Source organism: Bos javanicus, chromosome 9 (assembly GCF_032452875.1).
Source record: "Bos javanicus breed banteng chromosome 9, ARS-OSU_banteng_1.0, whole genome shotgun sequence".
Classification (NCBI taxonomy): Eukaryota; Metazoa; Chordata; class Mammalia; order Artiodactyla; family Bovidae; genus Bos; species Bos javanicus.
Genome location: NC_083876.1, coordinates 8,315,860 through 8,329,633, shown reverse-complemented (window position 1 = coordinate 8,329,633; position 13,774 = coordinate 8,315,860). Strand labels below are relative to the sequence as shown.

At 39.1% G+C, this 13,774-nt stretch overlaps 1 protein-coding gene across 2 annotated transcripts in view; it reads right to left on the bottom strand.

The window, feature by feature from the left end:
- Positions 1–5,030: 5,030 nt before the first annotated feature.
- ADGRB3 (adhesion G protein-coupled receptor B3) overlaps positions 5,031–13,774 on the bottom strand; it is an 881,695-nt gene continuing 872,951 nt past the window's right edge. For both annotated transcript variants that reach the window (XM_061427126.1, XM_061427127.1), the window contains 2 exons: positions 12,676–12,780; positions 5,031–5,833 (listed from right to left, as the gene is read on the bottom strand). In XM_061427126.1, the coding sequence (XP_061283110.1) occupies positions 5,645–5,833; positions 12,676–12,780 (294 nt within the window). In that variant the 3' untranslated portion in view covers positions 5,031–5,644. The remainder of the gene's footprint in view (positions 5,834–12,675; positions 12,781–13,774) is intronic.

Sequence of the window (13,774 nt, the reverse complement as noted above, 5' to 3'; positions counted from 1 at the left end):
ATTAAGCTTGCGGATATCTTAACAGTTTAGTTAGTTTTCAGGTGTCAATGAGTTTACCTGTGACCAGGAAGATCTTAACCTTCCCCTCACTTGACCAAACTTCAGACAGAATTCTCCTGGACTCTAGGTCCTTGACCTGCCTTGTCTCTTATTAGAGAGAACTTGGAATTCCACCTGTGCAGAGCTGACTCATTTGACTCCCTGATGCTGGGAAAGATTGAGGGCAAGAGGAGAAGGGGATGATGGAGGACAAGATGGTTGGATGGCATCACCGACTCAATGGACATGGGTTTGGGTGGACTCTGGGAGGCTTGGTATGCTGCGGTTCATGGGGTCACAAAGAGTTGGACATGACTGAGCTATTGTACTGAACTGGAATTGTAAATTCTCTGCCTCTGTGAGATGTAGGTATTTTAAAAAGCTTCTTGCAGGTTTTACAGGTCAGGAATATATTTCTCAAGCACCTGCACCAAGTCTATGAAAGTGCAGGAAGGTGACCCCTCCATCTCCCAGTCTGGAGGGAGGGGGTTCAGGAACCTAGCATCACCAGGAGCCTGTGTCAAGGGAAAAGGTACCTCCTCATCTGTACCCATATCCCAGCTCTATCTGATTTACAAACCAAAGTGCCTTTTTTTTTTTTTTTTTTGCATTTTAGAAAGTTTAGTATTTCTAAACCAACACCTCAAGACCAGCAAGCTGTATGGTGGAAAGATACAAGGAGTCAAGCTGAACTTTAGCCCATCCTTGAGTTTAAACAACTATGAGATTAACAGGTGGTTCTAGTGGTAAAGAATCTGCCTACCAAAGCAGGAGATGCAAGAGACATGGGTTTGATACCTAGGTCGAAAAGATCCCCCAGAGTAGGAAATGTCACTTCACTCCTGCATTTTTGCCTGGGAAATTCCATGGGCAAAGGAGCCTGGTGGGCTACAGTCCGTGGGGTCGCAGAGTCGGACACGACTGACCATGAGCATGAGCATGTGCAGGAGATTAAACGTGGAAGATGGAACAACCTCCCCTACCTGTCTGTCTGTCCCAGAATTGTCTGGCCACCAAGAAAGACACCCCCTGTTCAGTTGCCTGGTCCCCCCATCCGCTCATCCCACTCTCTGACCCAGTTCTTTCTTGTCTTGCTCAGTCTTCCCTCCTGCATGATGTTTGGGATGCTCTGAGTCTCACAGGTGGAGTGTTCTCCCTATGTCAGCAGTTCTCGGCCCTACTGCAATAGTTTTTATAAACAGAGGTACTCCGTACCTACATCTGGACTTGTTTTATGACACCGATAATATGACTGCCATTTTCATCAGTTGCCAAAAGTTCTTCAGTCTCCATGTTCTTCTGGTTCTCTTATTAAACCTCTTTTCTGTTGTACCACACCAGTTACAGGTAACTACAGAAGTATCTCAGGAGGGCAAAGTGATTTTTTCATCACTTAAAACTCTGTGTAGATTGACACGCTAGAGACATGTCTGTCCTACATTCTTCAATGAAGTGCTCCAACATGATAGAATTTCATGAATTAATTTTGACATAGATATCTCTGGAAAATTTAAAACTAATGAAGTTTTCTAAGAAGCTGAGAATGATTCAAAATTTACAAGCTGAATTTTCTGAAACAATGGCTTATTGACTGCACCTTTTAAAAAAAAAGTTCTTGTGACTGTGTATTTTTACCAAATGTCTGAATCCAGTCTGAAAACTCAGGTTGGATTCTCTCTTCTAACTCTGTTGCATGTGTTCAGGTAATAACACAATGCGAGGAAAACTAAATACATTTCAAGTGGGTTTGAGAAGTCAAGCAGGTGCAAGTAGAACCACACAATGGATTTTAGATCCAAATCTTTTAAGACCACCTGTTATTTTGGATCAGCCATGCTTTTCTACTCCCAGAAGCTCCCAGTCTCAGCATCCCAGGGCACCTAACGCATGTTTTCAGTTCTCTGCCTCTGTGACTCGCCTGAAAAATATCTCCACTTATCATTATTTGATTTGGGAACTTAGTAATCTAGAAGAAAAAAACTGGAAACATTATGGCATCATAGGAGAGGTCCCAGAGCAGAAGTCAGAAGTCCTGGGCCCTAATATTGGGTTGTATATATTTATGGTGATCTTATGTCACCTGCTAAGGTGGTCAGCTGCTTCTGAGCTGCATCTTGGATAAGTAATTCTTTCCCATGTGGTAATCTGAAGGACAAAATGATAACATGGGGGTTATAGGAGCTTATTAATATTTAAATAATATAAATACTTGTTTCACACGCGATCTCATATTTATTTTTATTTCTTTATTTTTGGTTGCACTAGGTCTGCACTGCTGCCTGCGGGCTTTCTCTAGTTGCAGCGAACGGGGACTCCTCTTCATTGTGATGGGAGGGCTTCTCATTGTGGTGGCTTCTCTTGTTGCAGAGTGCATGCTCTAGGTGCAAGGACTTCAGTAGTTGTGGCACACAGGTTCAGTAGTTGCGGCTGTGGGCTCTGGAGAGCGGGCTCAGTAGTTAACATGGGCTCAGTTCCTCCGCAGCATGTGGAATCTTCCTGGGCCAGGGACAGAACCCTAAACAGAGTATAGACTTACAGAAATACACACATAGTGATTGTTCAGTAAACTTTTGGGGACATGTGACTTGATATGTATAACTGTAAGCAATACTAAAATAAATTCCACAAATAATTCAACACATGTTTATTGTGTGCACATTATTGTGGTAGATCCCTTATGAGGTACAAAAATGCATCAGACATGAATCCTGCCCTCCAGGCACTTACAGTCCATCAGAGAATATCAGAAATGTGTATAAGTAACAAGGTAGAAGATCTAGATCTTAAAAGTCCTAGGAGAGGTACAGAAGCAATGCCATAAGAGTTCACAGGAGAAATTATTTTCTAGTTTGGTAAATCATGAAAAAGTTTATGAGGATGAAATATAAGGTGTAACTTGAAAGTGTTAGTCGCTCAGCCGTGTCCAACTCTTTGTGACCATATGGTCTGTAGCCTGCCAGGCTCCTCTGTCCAGGAATCTTCCAGGCAAGAATGCTGGAGTGGGTAGGCATTTCCTTCTCCAGGGGATCTTCCCCACCCAGCGATCAAACCCTGGTCTCCTGCATTGCAGGCAGAATCTATACCATCTGAGTCACCAGGGAAGCCCCATAAGTCAAATCTGGTCATGAGGCAGGGACTGTCCGGCCCAAGGGCACCAGGACCCTGGCAGGTGCTGAGTGAGCTTTGAGGGACGTGTTCAGATTGTCAGGGGACCGCTGTACTCAGCACTGTGCCTGAGTCCATGTATGTAAGTACAGTGCACACTCAGAAGGCACGGACTGCAAGAGGGCGGCCTTAAAATCATGATTCCGTGATACTGACTGATTTGGATTTTCTTCTTACAGATTAAAAAACAAACAAAAGCACCCCAAGACTTCACATCCTTCTTAGAGTAACCAAAACATTTACCCTAACATTTTTAAGTATGCAATTTTTGGTTAGGTTTCATGTATTACTCTAGTATTTAGAGTTATCAGAACTAGGGGAAAATGGTGAAAAAAAGTAAGTTTTTGTTTTATGCCCTTGAATATTATGATTTTAGAAGAAATATTAGTCTAATATATTGAATTTATGTTTTAAACATATAGAATTTTCAAACCTATACTTGTGGTTTTTTATTTTCCATCAAGATTTCGCAGTTTGGAATTGAGAACTGTGTATATGAATTTCATTCCCTCTAGAGGGTACTAAGATGGAGCAGAGTGTTATGGATTTTATATACATACATGTATATATATGTATATATACAGGTGTATTATACACCTATGTATAGGTGTATATATATACATGTATATATGCACACATGCATATGTGTGTTTATACATAATAGAGAAAGTGAGAGAAATTACTAAATATTATTCTTGTCACCATAAAGTCACCTGATAAATTTAATAAGCATTAAATATTACAGTTACATTGTAATTAGCATCGTTTATTTTATTAAAAAAACAGTCCTTTGTTATATTATATGCTTTTTAGCATAATGATGTCATTTTATTTTTAAAATCTGATTAAAAATATACTTCTCACACCTGGAGTACAGGAAGGGTGTCTGACAGGAGTTGGGTTTTAAGGCTCGGCTCAGAGGCGCGCCTGAGATTGAAGCACCTTGGCGTCTGCCTCGTGGCCCGTGGGCTGGGGTCCCCTGGTCACTGGTAGAAGGAGCCCACCACAGAAGACCACGGAGTGCAGGCTTAACCAGCAAGCTAATCTAAATAAACATCCGAGAAGTTTTGAAGCCCCCAATATCCTCCCCACTCCCTTTATTTTTCCCTCAGACTATAACGCACAATCTCCTCATCTCCTGAAAGGATGAGGAAATTGCCCGAATCCTCCCCACCCCAGGGCTCCCAGGTTCCTCTGGTGCCGCTTTGCAGGGTGGGGGGCATTGCTGTGCAGCTCCAAAGCCAGACAGAACCTCAGGGAGGCTTCTGCAGTTGGCTCATCTCAGACTCTTCACATCAGATAAAGCATCTGCCAAGTACATCCACTCCCTTTTCCTTCTGCTAGAGGATGTACAGATACGAGTTCTTTTTAAATCCCAAGTTCATCTTCCCATATGCTGTGAAGAACAGTAGTACAAGTAGTTTCTTTTGTGGAACATGCAGTGAGCTTCATTACTTATAGCAAACACTGTCTCTGTATTATTTTTTTTGTACGGTAACTTACTATTTTCTACTAGCTTTTCTTTTTTTTTTTTTTTGCCACGAGATAGAAAAAACATGATATTTATGTAAGAATATGATGCCAGCAGATTTCTGACAAGCCCCATTTACATGGTACATTGTTCCACAGGGTGTTTGAGTAGAAAATACAGAAGCACTATACAAACCTACTATTACATTGGAGAAATCATTAGCCTCAAAGGAGTAATAACGGTATGCTATTAAAACCATGAATACATTTTCAATATCTGTAATGAAAAAAAAACTTTATAAATATGTAAATTTCTGTTCAACAAATCCAAAATAAAATGCACTAAAAAACTGATATGTAGACAAAAGTTTATTTACACCATACAACATTTTAAATATTTTATACACAGCTGCAGCAGAGAAAGCTACTCAGAGCTTTCTAGAGAAAACTGCAATAATAAAGATGTGAAATATATTATTCATATAAAAGTGAGATTATTACTTTATTGCATTTAAAGCAATGAAGAATGTAGCTCAACAAACATTCATTTAATGACAAAAACTTTGCTTTTATATTATAAAGTAAAAAGTGTAGTAATGGCCAAACAGACTGTTATAAACTTTAAAAACTGCATAAATATGTACATTGTGCTTCATGGTGAAGTTTTTTGAAAACTAAACCATATGAAGCGGTTACAACATGAATCGTTGCTTGAGGTTTATCTATAAAGATTACCTTACAAATCCATTCCACGGGTACTCACAACACAGGGCAGTCAGGACTGTACACCTGGGCCTCTCTCCACTTGCCTGACCAGGGAGAAGTTACCAAAGCAAACATCACTGACATTTGGCACGTGGAGATGCTGACGTAGGAGAGTCGCATTGTCTGGAGAGAAATGTCAGGCTTCCCAAGTCTTAAGCGTCAGTGCAAATACATTTTGTCTCCAGCGCAGTCCATTTTGATTCTGTTAAACTTCTGTTTGAAAGTCCCCCTCCTGCACATCCAGAGGCAAACTCAGACATTTCTCCCACTCTGCTGGTCTCAGTTCCAAAGCATCTTTTGCCTCTGTGTCTAAGACATTGATTGTGGTGTAATGTTGGTATTCACTGGGGTTTTTGAAAGTGTCCCATGGATTCTTGTTTGGTGCTGGGTTTTCCTGTCAAGAAGAGAGGGGAAGGGAATCATTTATTTGATGACTTGGATGGCCGCTAGTTGAAATCTCCAGGAAGAGAGCCTGTTTTGAGCTTAATCCAGTTTATGTGATTCAGAGATGATTGGAAATTGTGGCCAGCTGCAGGAAATGGTTTTGATTTCAGTTTTCTTTCATTGAACAAACTGATGAACACCTTCTTTGAGTTACCCTAAAATGTTCCAGCAATCAAAGGAAGTGAATAGTAATATAACAGGCAATGTAGATAATGTTTTGTTTGGGAGCATCTTGTAAAGTGTCAGGATGGCTATAGGTTCAAGTAGGAAGGAGCATTTACACAAAATGTAGAACACTTACATATTTTGGCAGAATCTTTGGTGAGATTAAAGCAAATTGAGGCTATGTCATAAGGAATGTTGTGTAATATTAAAAACTATAACCCAAACTAGCCTTATTTTATAAAATAAAATTTTAGATCTCAATCTTTGCTTAGTTTTTCTTCAAGAAATTACCCGTTTTAGAATATGAAAATGCTACGTGCGATCTATTTTTTTCTGCTGTATATTCTTCACAATTTCCTATACACTTGCATGACACACTACCAAAAATCCTTTCAAAGAGCACAGCTTTTTGGAAGACATATCCGGCAATATAAGGGTTTAAAAAGAAATGTCTATAAGCTATTTCTTCTGAAGTTTCATAGTCCACTCCCTCTAATTACCTAAGATTTAAGATCTGCCTAATTATAACTCTGCCAAGAACTTCGATGTTGTAGGTGCTTGAGAAATGTATGAACAGACATCATTTGTGGTTTTTATATCCTGATATTGGCTAGAAGTTAGCAGTAAAATTGCTTTACTGTAGTAGCCAATATATTGTAAAGTAATTAGCCTCTAATTAAAATAAATAGGTTTATATTAAATAAATAAATACTACAAAAAAAAAGTCCTTTAAAGATTTCTATAAAGTGAGGGGCTTTGAACAGGATTTACTACACTGAGTAATATCAAAGACAAGAAGACAATCATGACTGAAATCTCCTTAGGAAGAAGAAAACAGTTCATGGTTGTTGAATCCGTTCCTTACCCCTCCACACACGAATTCTGGCCTTCTACTAACTACAATCAATTAGCAGGGGGAATAGAAAACATGTAACTGAATAATTGTTTGGATTCCACTCAGTAGATTAAACATCATTCTCCAGTATAGTCAAAAGACACAGCTTATAGAAATATTTATAACTAGATTATTTTTCTTTTTTAAAAAATTGATTTATTTTTAACTGGAGGATAATTGCTTTACAATATTGTGTTGGTTTCTGCCATACATCGGCATGAATCAGCCATAGGTATACGTATGTCCCCTTCCTCTTAAACCTCCCTCTAGAACCTCCCACCCCATCCCACCCCTCTAGGTCATCATGGAGCACCGGTCTGAGCTCCTTGCATCATACAGCAAATTCCCACTGGTTATCTGTTTTATATATGGTAATGCGTATATTTCCATTGTATTCTCTCGATTCACCTCACCTTCTCCTTCCCCCACTGTGTCCACAAGTATGTTCTCTATATTTGCATCTCCACTGCTGCCCAGCAAATAGGTTCATCAGTCCCATCTTTCTAGATTCCATATATATGCGTATAAGTAGAAATTACATTATTAAAATTCTCAATATGTTAGCTATTTTCAGCACTTGTTAGCCTTAATCATGAGGACATACAAGAAAAAAAATAGCTAATAGTGAAGATTTAATAAAATGTATAACTTTAAGGCATGTACACAGGGCTGATTCTGATTTAGTCAAATACCCTAATATCTCATGAATTATAGTCCTAGAACTCTACCCTTCTCTCTCTCTTTTCTTTCCCTTTCTCCCTCTTTGCTTCCTTTCAATCCGTGTTTATTTATCAACTGCTCTATGCTGGCATCATATTAGGCACTTGGGAGAGAAAGGTGATACATCCAATATAGAAAAGCACATGGTCCATGAGGGAACACAGATTTAGAGCTCGGTACACACAGGTCCAGATTCCAGTTGCTCCATTCCATATGAATGTGACCTGGAACAACTGACTCCATTTCTCTGAACCTCAACTTTAACATCTGCAAAACAGGTATGCTTTGTCTTTTGGGCCAAAGGATTTAGCAAAAGGTGCAGCTCATCACCTACTTTAAGGGTTGCAAAGATTAAAAAAAAAATGTGGAGAAGCTGAGCATAATATTTGATTTCAATAAATACTCACTAGATAGTAATTATACTTGTTATAAAGGTGTCAATAGTTAAGTGGAGGTATAAAATATATAGATATAAACACACCTACAATCCAGAAAAAGTACTGTGGGAGTTTGGAGGAGGGTGGAAATACAGCTTCCTTTTGTGGAGAGCACAGAGACCTTTTTGAGGAAAATGACTTTAGGCCTGGCAGAGAAGAATGCGCTTTGTCAGGAAGACATATGAGTGGCTGGAGGTCAGGTGGCTGGAAAAGTATATGTACTAAGTTCAAATCCAGACAGCGTAGAAATGGGGCCTCTCAGAACACAGACCAATTTATTTCAGTTGTAGTGAAAAAGAATATTAGAAAAAAAAATCAAGCAAAGATGAAAGTCAGATCATAAGAGGCTTTGTCTGCCAGGCTACTTCTCAATTTGGAATTTATTTTGTAGGCAATGAGGAATGGTTGGGCCTTCGGGGGCACTATAGGGATCAGAACAATCAGTCATCAATGGAAGGGTTCAAGGGCAGAAATTCTGCTGAATCAAGCCATGGAGTGGATTTATCCATCTTGGAGGAGGGTTGTCTCAAGGAGCTTTAAGGGAATCCTAAGTTTGACAGAGAGCTAATTAGTTCAATCATAAAAGAAGTCAAAATATGTAAAGTGCTAGTTCATTTGCTTTAAACATGACTTCCACAAATATTGTATATTAATGCATATGTGTAGAATCTAGAAAAATGGTATATATGATCTTATTTGCAAAACAGAAAAAGAGACACAAATGTAGAGAAGAAAAATATGGATGCCACAGCGGAAGGGAGGGTAGAAAGAACTGGGAGATTAGAAGTGACATACATACACTATTGATATTATGTATAAAATAACCAGTGAGAGCCTACTGTATAGGAAAGGGGACTCCACTCAGTGTTCTGTGGTGACCTACGTGGGAAGGAAATCTGAAAAAGAGGGGATAGATATGTGTGTGTGTGTGTGCATAGCTGATTCACTTTTCTGTACAGCAGAAACTAACAACATTGTAAAGCAACTATAATAAATATAATTAAATGTTTCTTCATGTTTAGAATAAGTGTGATTTTCCTTTTATATTTTAAAGATCCAGTACTGCAGATACAGGAAATAAAAAGGCTAATTTTAAACTTTGTCAGGATGTCTTGTTTCTAATTTCAAAGAGTATTGTTGCCTATACACAGCTGATTGAATTTCTGAGTTAGGAATACATTAATGAATGAGGTTCATCTCCTCTGGCATCCTACAGCACTCCCTGCGGAGCTGCGGTTCCCACCACGGCTCAAAAGCGTGTGGATACCCTTGTGTGGAGAAGACCACCACAGCCAGCAAGCAGGGCAGGAAGCGGGAAGCGGGGGATGGGGGCCACCCATCTTCCTCTGTGGTCGGAGGGTGATGGACTGTCATGGAGAGACTGTGACCTGTTCAATGGTCCAAGGAACGATCACCCCTGGAACAGCCTATGGGGGTTACTGAATTCAACAGGGAGAGCCACCTGGACCAGGAAAGCTTTCAACGGAGGCCTGAATCTTGATACAAAATTCAGTTAGAATAAGTTCCTGAATTGATGCAGTTGTATTACATTCATTTGTTTGTTTGTTTTTGCGCTCAAGTGTAGAATGGAGATGTACTTAAACTGAAGCACGTGTGATAAAGGACTAATAAACGATAAACTCAATATAAGCCAACATGCATAAGGCTTCCAAAAATGCTAATGTGGTCTTAGGCTGTATAAATAGAAAGAGAACATTCATAGAATAGGAGAATTCAGAGCCACCTGAAACATGCCTGTTTGTTTCCCCAAATTTCCTCGCCAGGGCAGACAGATAAGTAAGACAGGTGGGTAAGTCCCTCCCCGCCTCCATCCATCCTTCTTTTCCCCCTTCACTGATCTTTTCTTCCCTCCCTCTCTTCTTTCTTTCCTTCTTCCAACCTTTTTTTCTGGGGGGAAAGCGAAAGACCCCTATGCCTATTTTGTACGTTGATGGGGCTGTTAACCACACCTATTCCTTGGAGGAGATTCAGGTGCTGTCCTGCCTAGAGGTAGGGAGATAGATAGAGAGGTCTTCTGGTTTCCCTTTTATTCCCCAGATTCTACATAATTACAGTCATTTGCATTGAAAGGCAGGTGTTGTGAGTTAGTAGCCAGAAAAAAAAAAAAAGGAAACAGACTTTATTGAGGTTTGTGTTTTGAAAATCTCTTTCTCCACCCAATTAGGCACTGTTTCATTAGCAACATGCCACTATGAATTATAGGATAATAAATTCACTCACATGTTCCTTATTAATCAAAACGGAATAAGGATGTTTTTTTCCCTCTGTTCACATGTATTTAGGACAATAGTGAAGCAGCAATGACAACTATCCTCCCCACTCCTAACCTCCCAAATGATAAATATTTATAAATCTTTTCTAGAAGAGGCAGGCTGCTGCAGAGATGTGCTGTAATTAGGATGCTATTTTGGTTGTCAGGAAACTGAGATACAGATATTTGTGCCATTAATGATTTAATACCCAGACCATACAAGGGGAAATTACAATCATATTATAGCAGTCAGCCAGCTGTATCTGTTGCATAAGTCTTTCAAATTTGTAAGCATAACCTTCTCCTTTTAAAAAGAAAACAAGAACTTTCTTCAATTCATTTCAATGTTAGCTTTCAGGATTTCAAAATGAATAGCTAATGAGTTTAGAGCTAATTTCAATGGTGCAATTTTCATTTTCCTGCTAACTAAAAATTGACAGTTTAATATTTGGTGGTGTTGGGGGGTGGGTAGATGAGAAAGAACACTACATATAGTGTTCTCTGTATGCTTCGTGTTGATGATTCCACATAATGCATGATTCTTGCTGTATGGAGGAAAACAGATTGATATACACAAACTGTTTAGAGACCAGTGACGAGTTAAAGTCTACAATATTTCATTTAACAAATGCAGATTAAACTATTTGACATGTAAGAAATCAAGAGTGGCCATTTATTGATAACTTACTGTGTATGGCCATCATGCTTTTTAGTACTAAGAGGAATACAAGCAAAACACAGAGACACATAAATGCTTCCTCTTGATAAGTGAATAGCATTAATTAGAAAGCCAGGACTAACACTCATACATGTATGAAAGAATTACTAGCATGAGAAGGTGACCAGAAACACCTCAGAGGATGTGTATTTCAGAACACCAGAGGCTGGGAGGAGGACAGCCAGCCAGGGTGAAGCTGAGAAAAAGTGCCACACTTGGAGAGAAGAGGGTCAGAGCGTGGGCCATCCCAGCTCTAATTCTCAGAGCTGAGTCAGAGAGTTAGCTAGTGGCTGGTAAGGCCCCTCCTGCTTTGGCAAGTGTGAAGATTCAAGGGGCACATTATCAGACTACTTTCTATGCTCAGTTTAGGAGAAAACTGAGCTTCAGAAATTGAGCTGGGTAACTTGCTGAAGCTCAGATAGTTCTTGGCTGAGCTTTCTACTACAGGTCTTCCGCAACTTACCATGGATGAATGGTAAGTTCATTCCCATGAATCTCATCATAGTTGAAAATAACATACGCTCAAAGTGCATTCAGTACACCTAATCTACTGACCACCATAGCTTAGCCAGGCTTTGTTGTTGTTCGGTCACGAAGTCATCCAACTCTTTGCGAGCCCAGGGACTGCGGCACGCTAGGCTTCCCTGTCCTTCACCATCTCGTGTAATTTATGGAACACTGCACTGAAAGTGGAAAACAGGGTGGCTGTCTGGGTACAGAACGGTTGTCAACGTGTGGCTGTTCATCCTTGTGGTCTCAGGGCTGACTGGGAGCTGTGGATCTCTGTCCCTGCCCAGCACCATGGAAGAATACTGGACCACACATCACTAGCCAAGGAACACACCGACACTCAAAATGTAAAGTGTGACTTCTTCTGAATGCACATTGCTTTTGCACTATCATAAAACTGAAATATCTTGTTGAGCTATCATACTGATTTCTAGACCCATGATCCAGTGCTCTCACAAATAATGGCATAGCCTTCTCTGGAGCTCTGACCGTGCCATGCACACAGTAGTTGCCAAATATCATTGTATATGATTAAGTCCTATGCTAGGATTATAGTTAGAAGGACCAAGTGAAGAGAGTGGTCAAAACTAACGATCAAAGCCCCCAGCACTGATGCGTATCCTGAAACTCTGGGGGAAAACCTACCTCTCGAGTTTCAGGTAATAACTCTCTCTCTACAGATAGGTGTGCTTATTATCTATATGTTATATATTTATAATACATCTTATTTATATTATATAGGTTATATACATTACATGTTATGACTTTAAAATGCCAGGCATTCAAATGAAAATATTTAATCAACTCTTTGGAAATTTGAATTAACTGGCTTTTAGCTCTGATAATAAAAAGGCCAGGTGAATCCAGCACATTTATATATATATATATAACTCATTCTAATTAGCTTATACTTGAGAACATTTGAACTATGAACAAAAAACTTTAAAATTCTGCTATTCCTAATTTGCCTCTGAGTACAATTCAAAGCACCACTGGGGGATTTTTTTTTTTTTTCTATTTTCCATTCTTGTATTCCCAAGACAGCATCAGCACCAATGAAGTGATGTACACTCACCAGACTGCTTGTATTTGGTATATCCCGAAATCTGTCCAAAGTTTGAAATTTCTGATTGAGTTCCTGAAACAGCTCCATGTGCCTCTTCCTTGTATGCATAACCTTCTGCAAAAGAAAGTATGATGGCTCACATTTCTAATCTGATTTATGCATTAAAAAAAGAGATTTAATATTTTATTACACTAATAAGGGAAATCAAGTTTTGCAGGTACTAGGAGGTCCCAGAAGATGCCACAAAGGCAAATGAGCTGCACCAAGCCCTTGTCTTATAGTCAGCACTTCCAGGACATGAAGAATTGGCTTTTTCTTCCACTTACAAGATTAGCAAAAAATAGTTTTCTCTTGTGGGTGAATAAAAATGTAGCAGTCATTTCTGTGTAAGATTTTCATCATTTAAAGTTAAAGCTGTTTTACAAAAATTGCTACAATATAAAGAATGTTTAAAAATTTCAGACTGTAAAGCACCAGAGTCTCTCAGTGTTTGTCATGGGAAATATTACTTTTTATGTTTCATTTCTATGAACACTAAAATCTTGGCTGGCTCTACTAAAGAGGGAGCAAAGTCCCAGGCTATGCCAATTAAGGCTAACTCAAAGCAATAAAGTGTCTGAAATATAATGCTGAACTAAAAATCTTACACTTTCCCTGTGAATAATGATTGAGCTTCACAGAAGGAAAATCTGACCCATAGGTTTCATATATTTGTTTACAAAATGGTACAGAATCTTAAGAATTAGAATTCAGAGCATAAATTGTGTGGTTGATGAGCTTCTAAAACCATAGATACAAATACATTAATACTCGTCATCCCCAATTATATCCTTTCTTCCAACTTCATCACAACTCAACAAATAGAGTCCGAAATAAAAACGACCTTGGGGGAAGTATCATGAGCTGAATCATTTTCTATTACAGAGCATTTAAAAGAGCACTAACAAAGGAGGGATGGGTAAAAGTTCCCCTGTATTTAAAAGTGTTATTTTAAAGGAGAAAATACCTTCCTCAATTGTGATATTTGAAAGTTTAAAATATCAAAGTTTTGGTGGTTCTCCAAGATTATGCCTTCATGTTTATGTAAGATTTTATAGTCTTTTTAAGC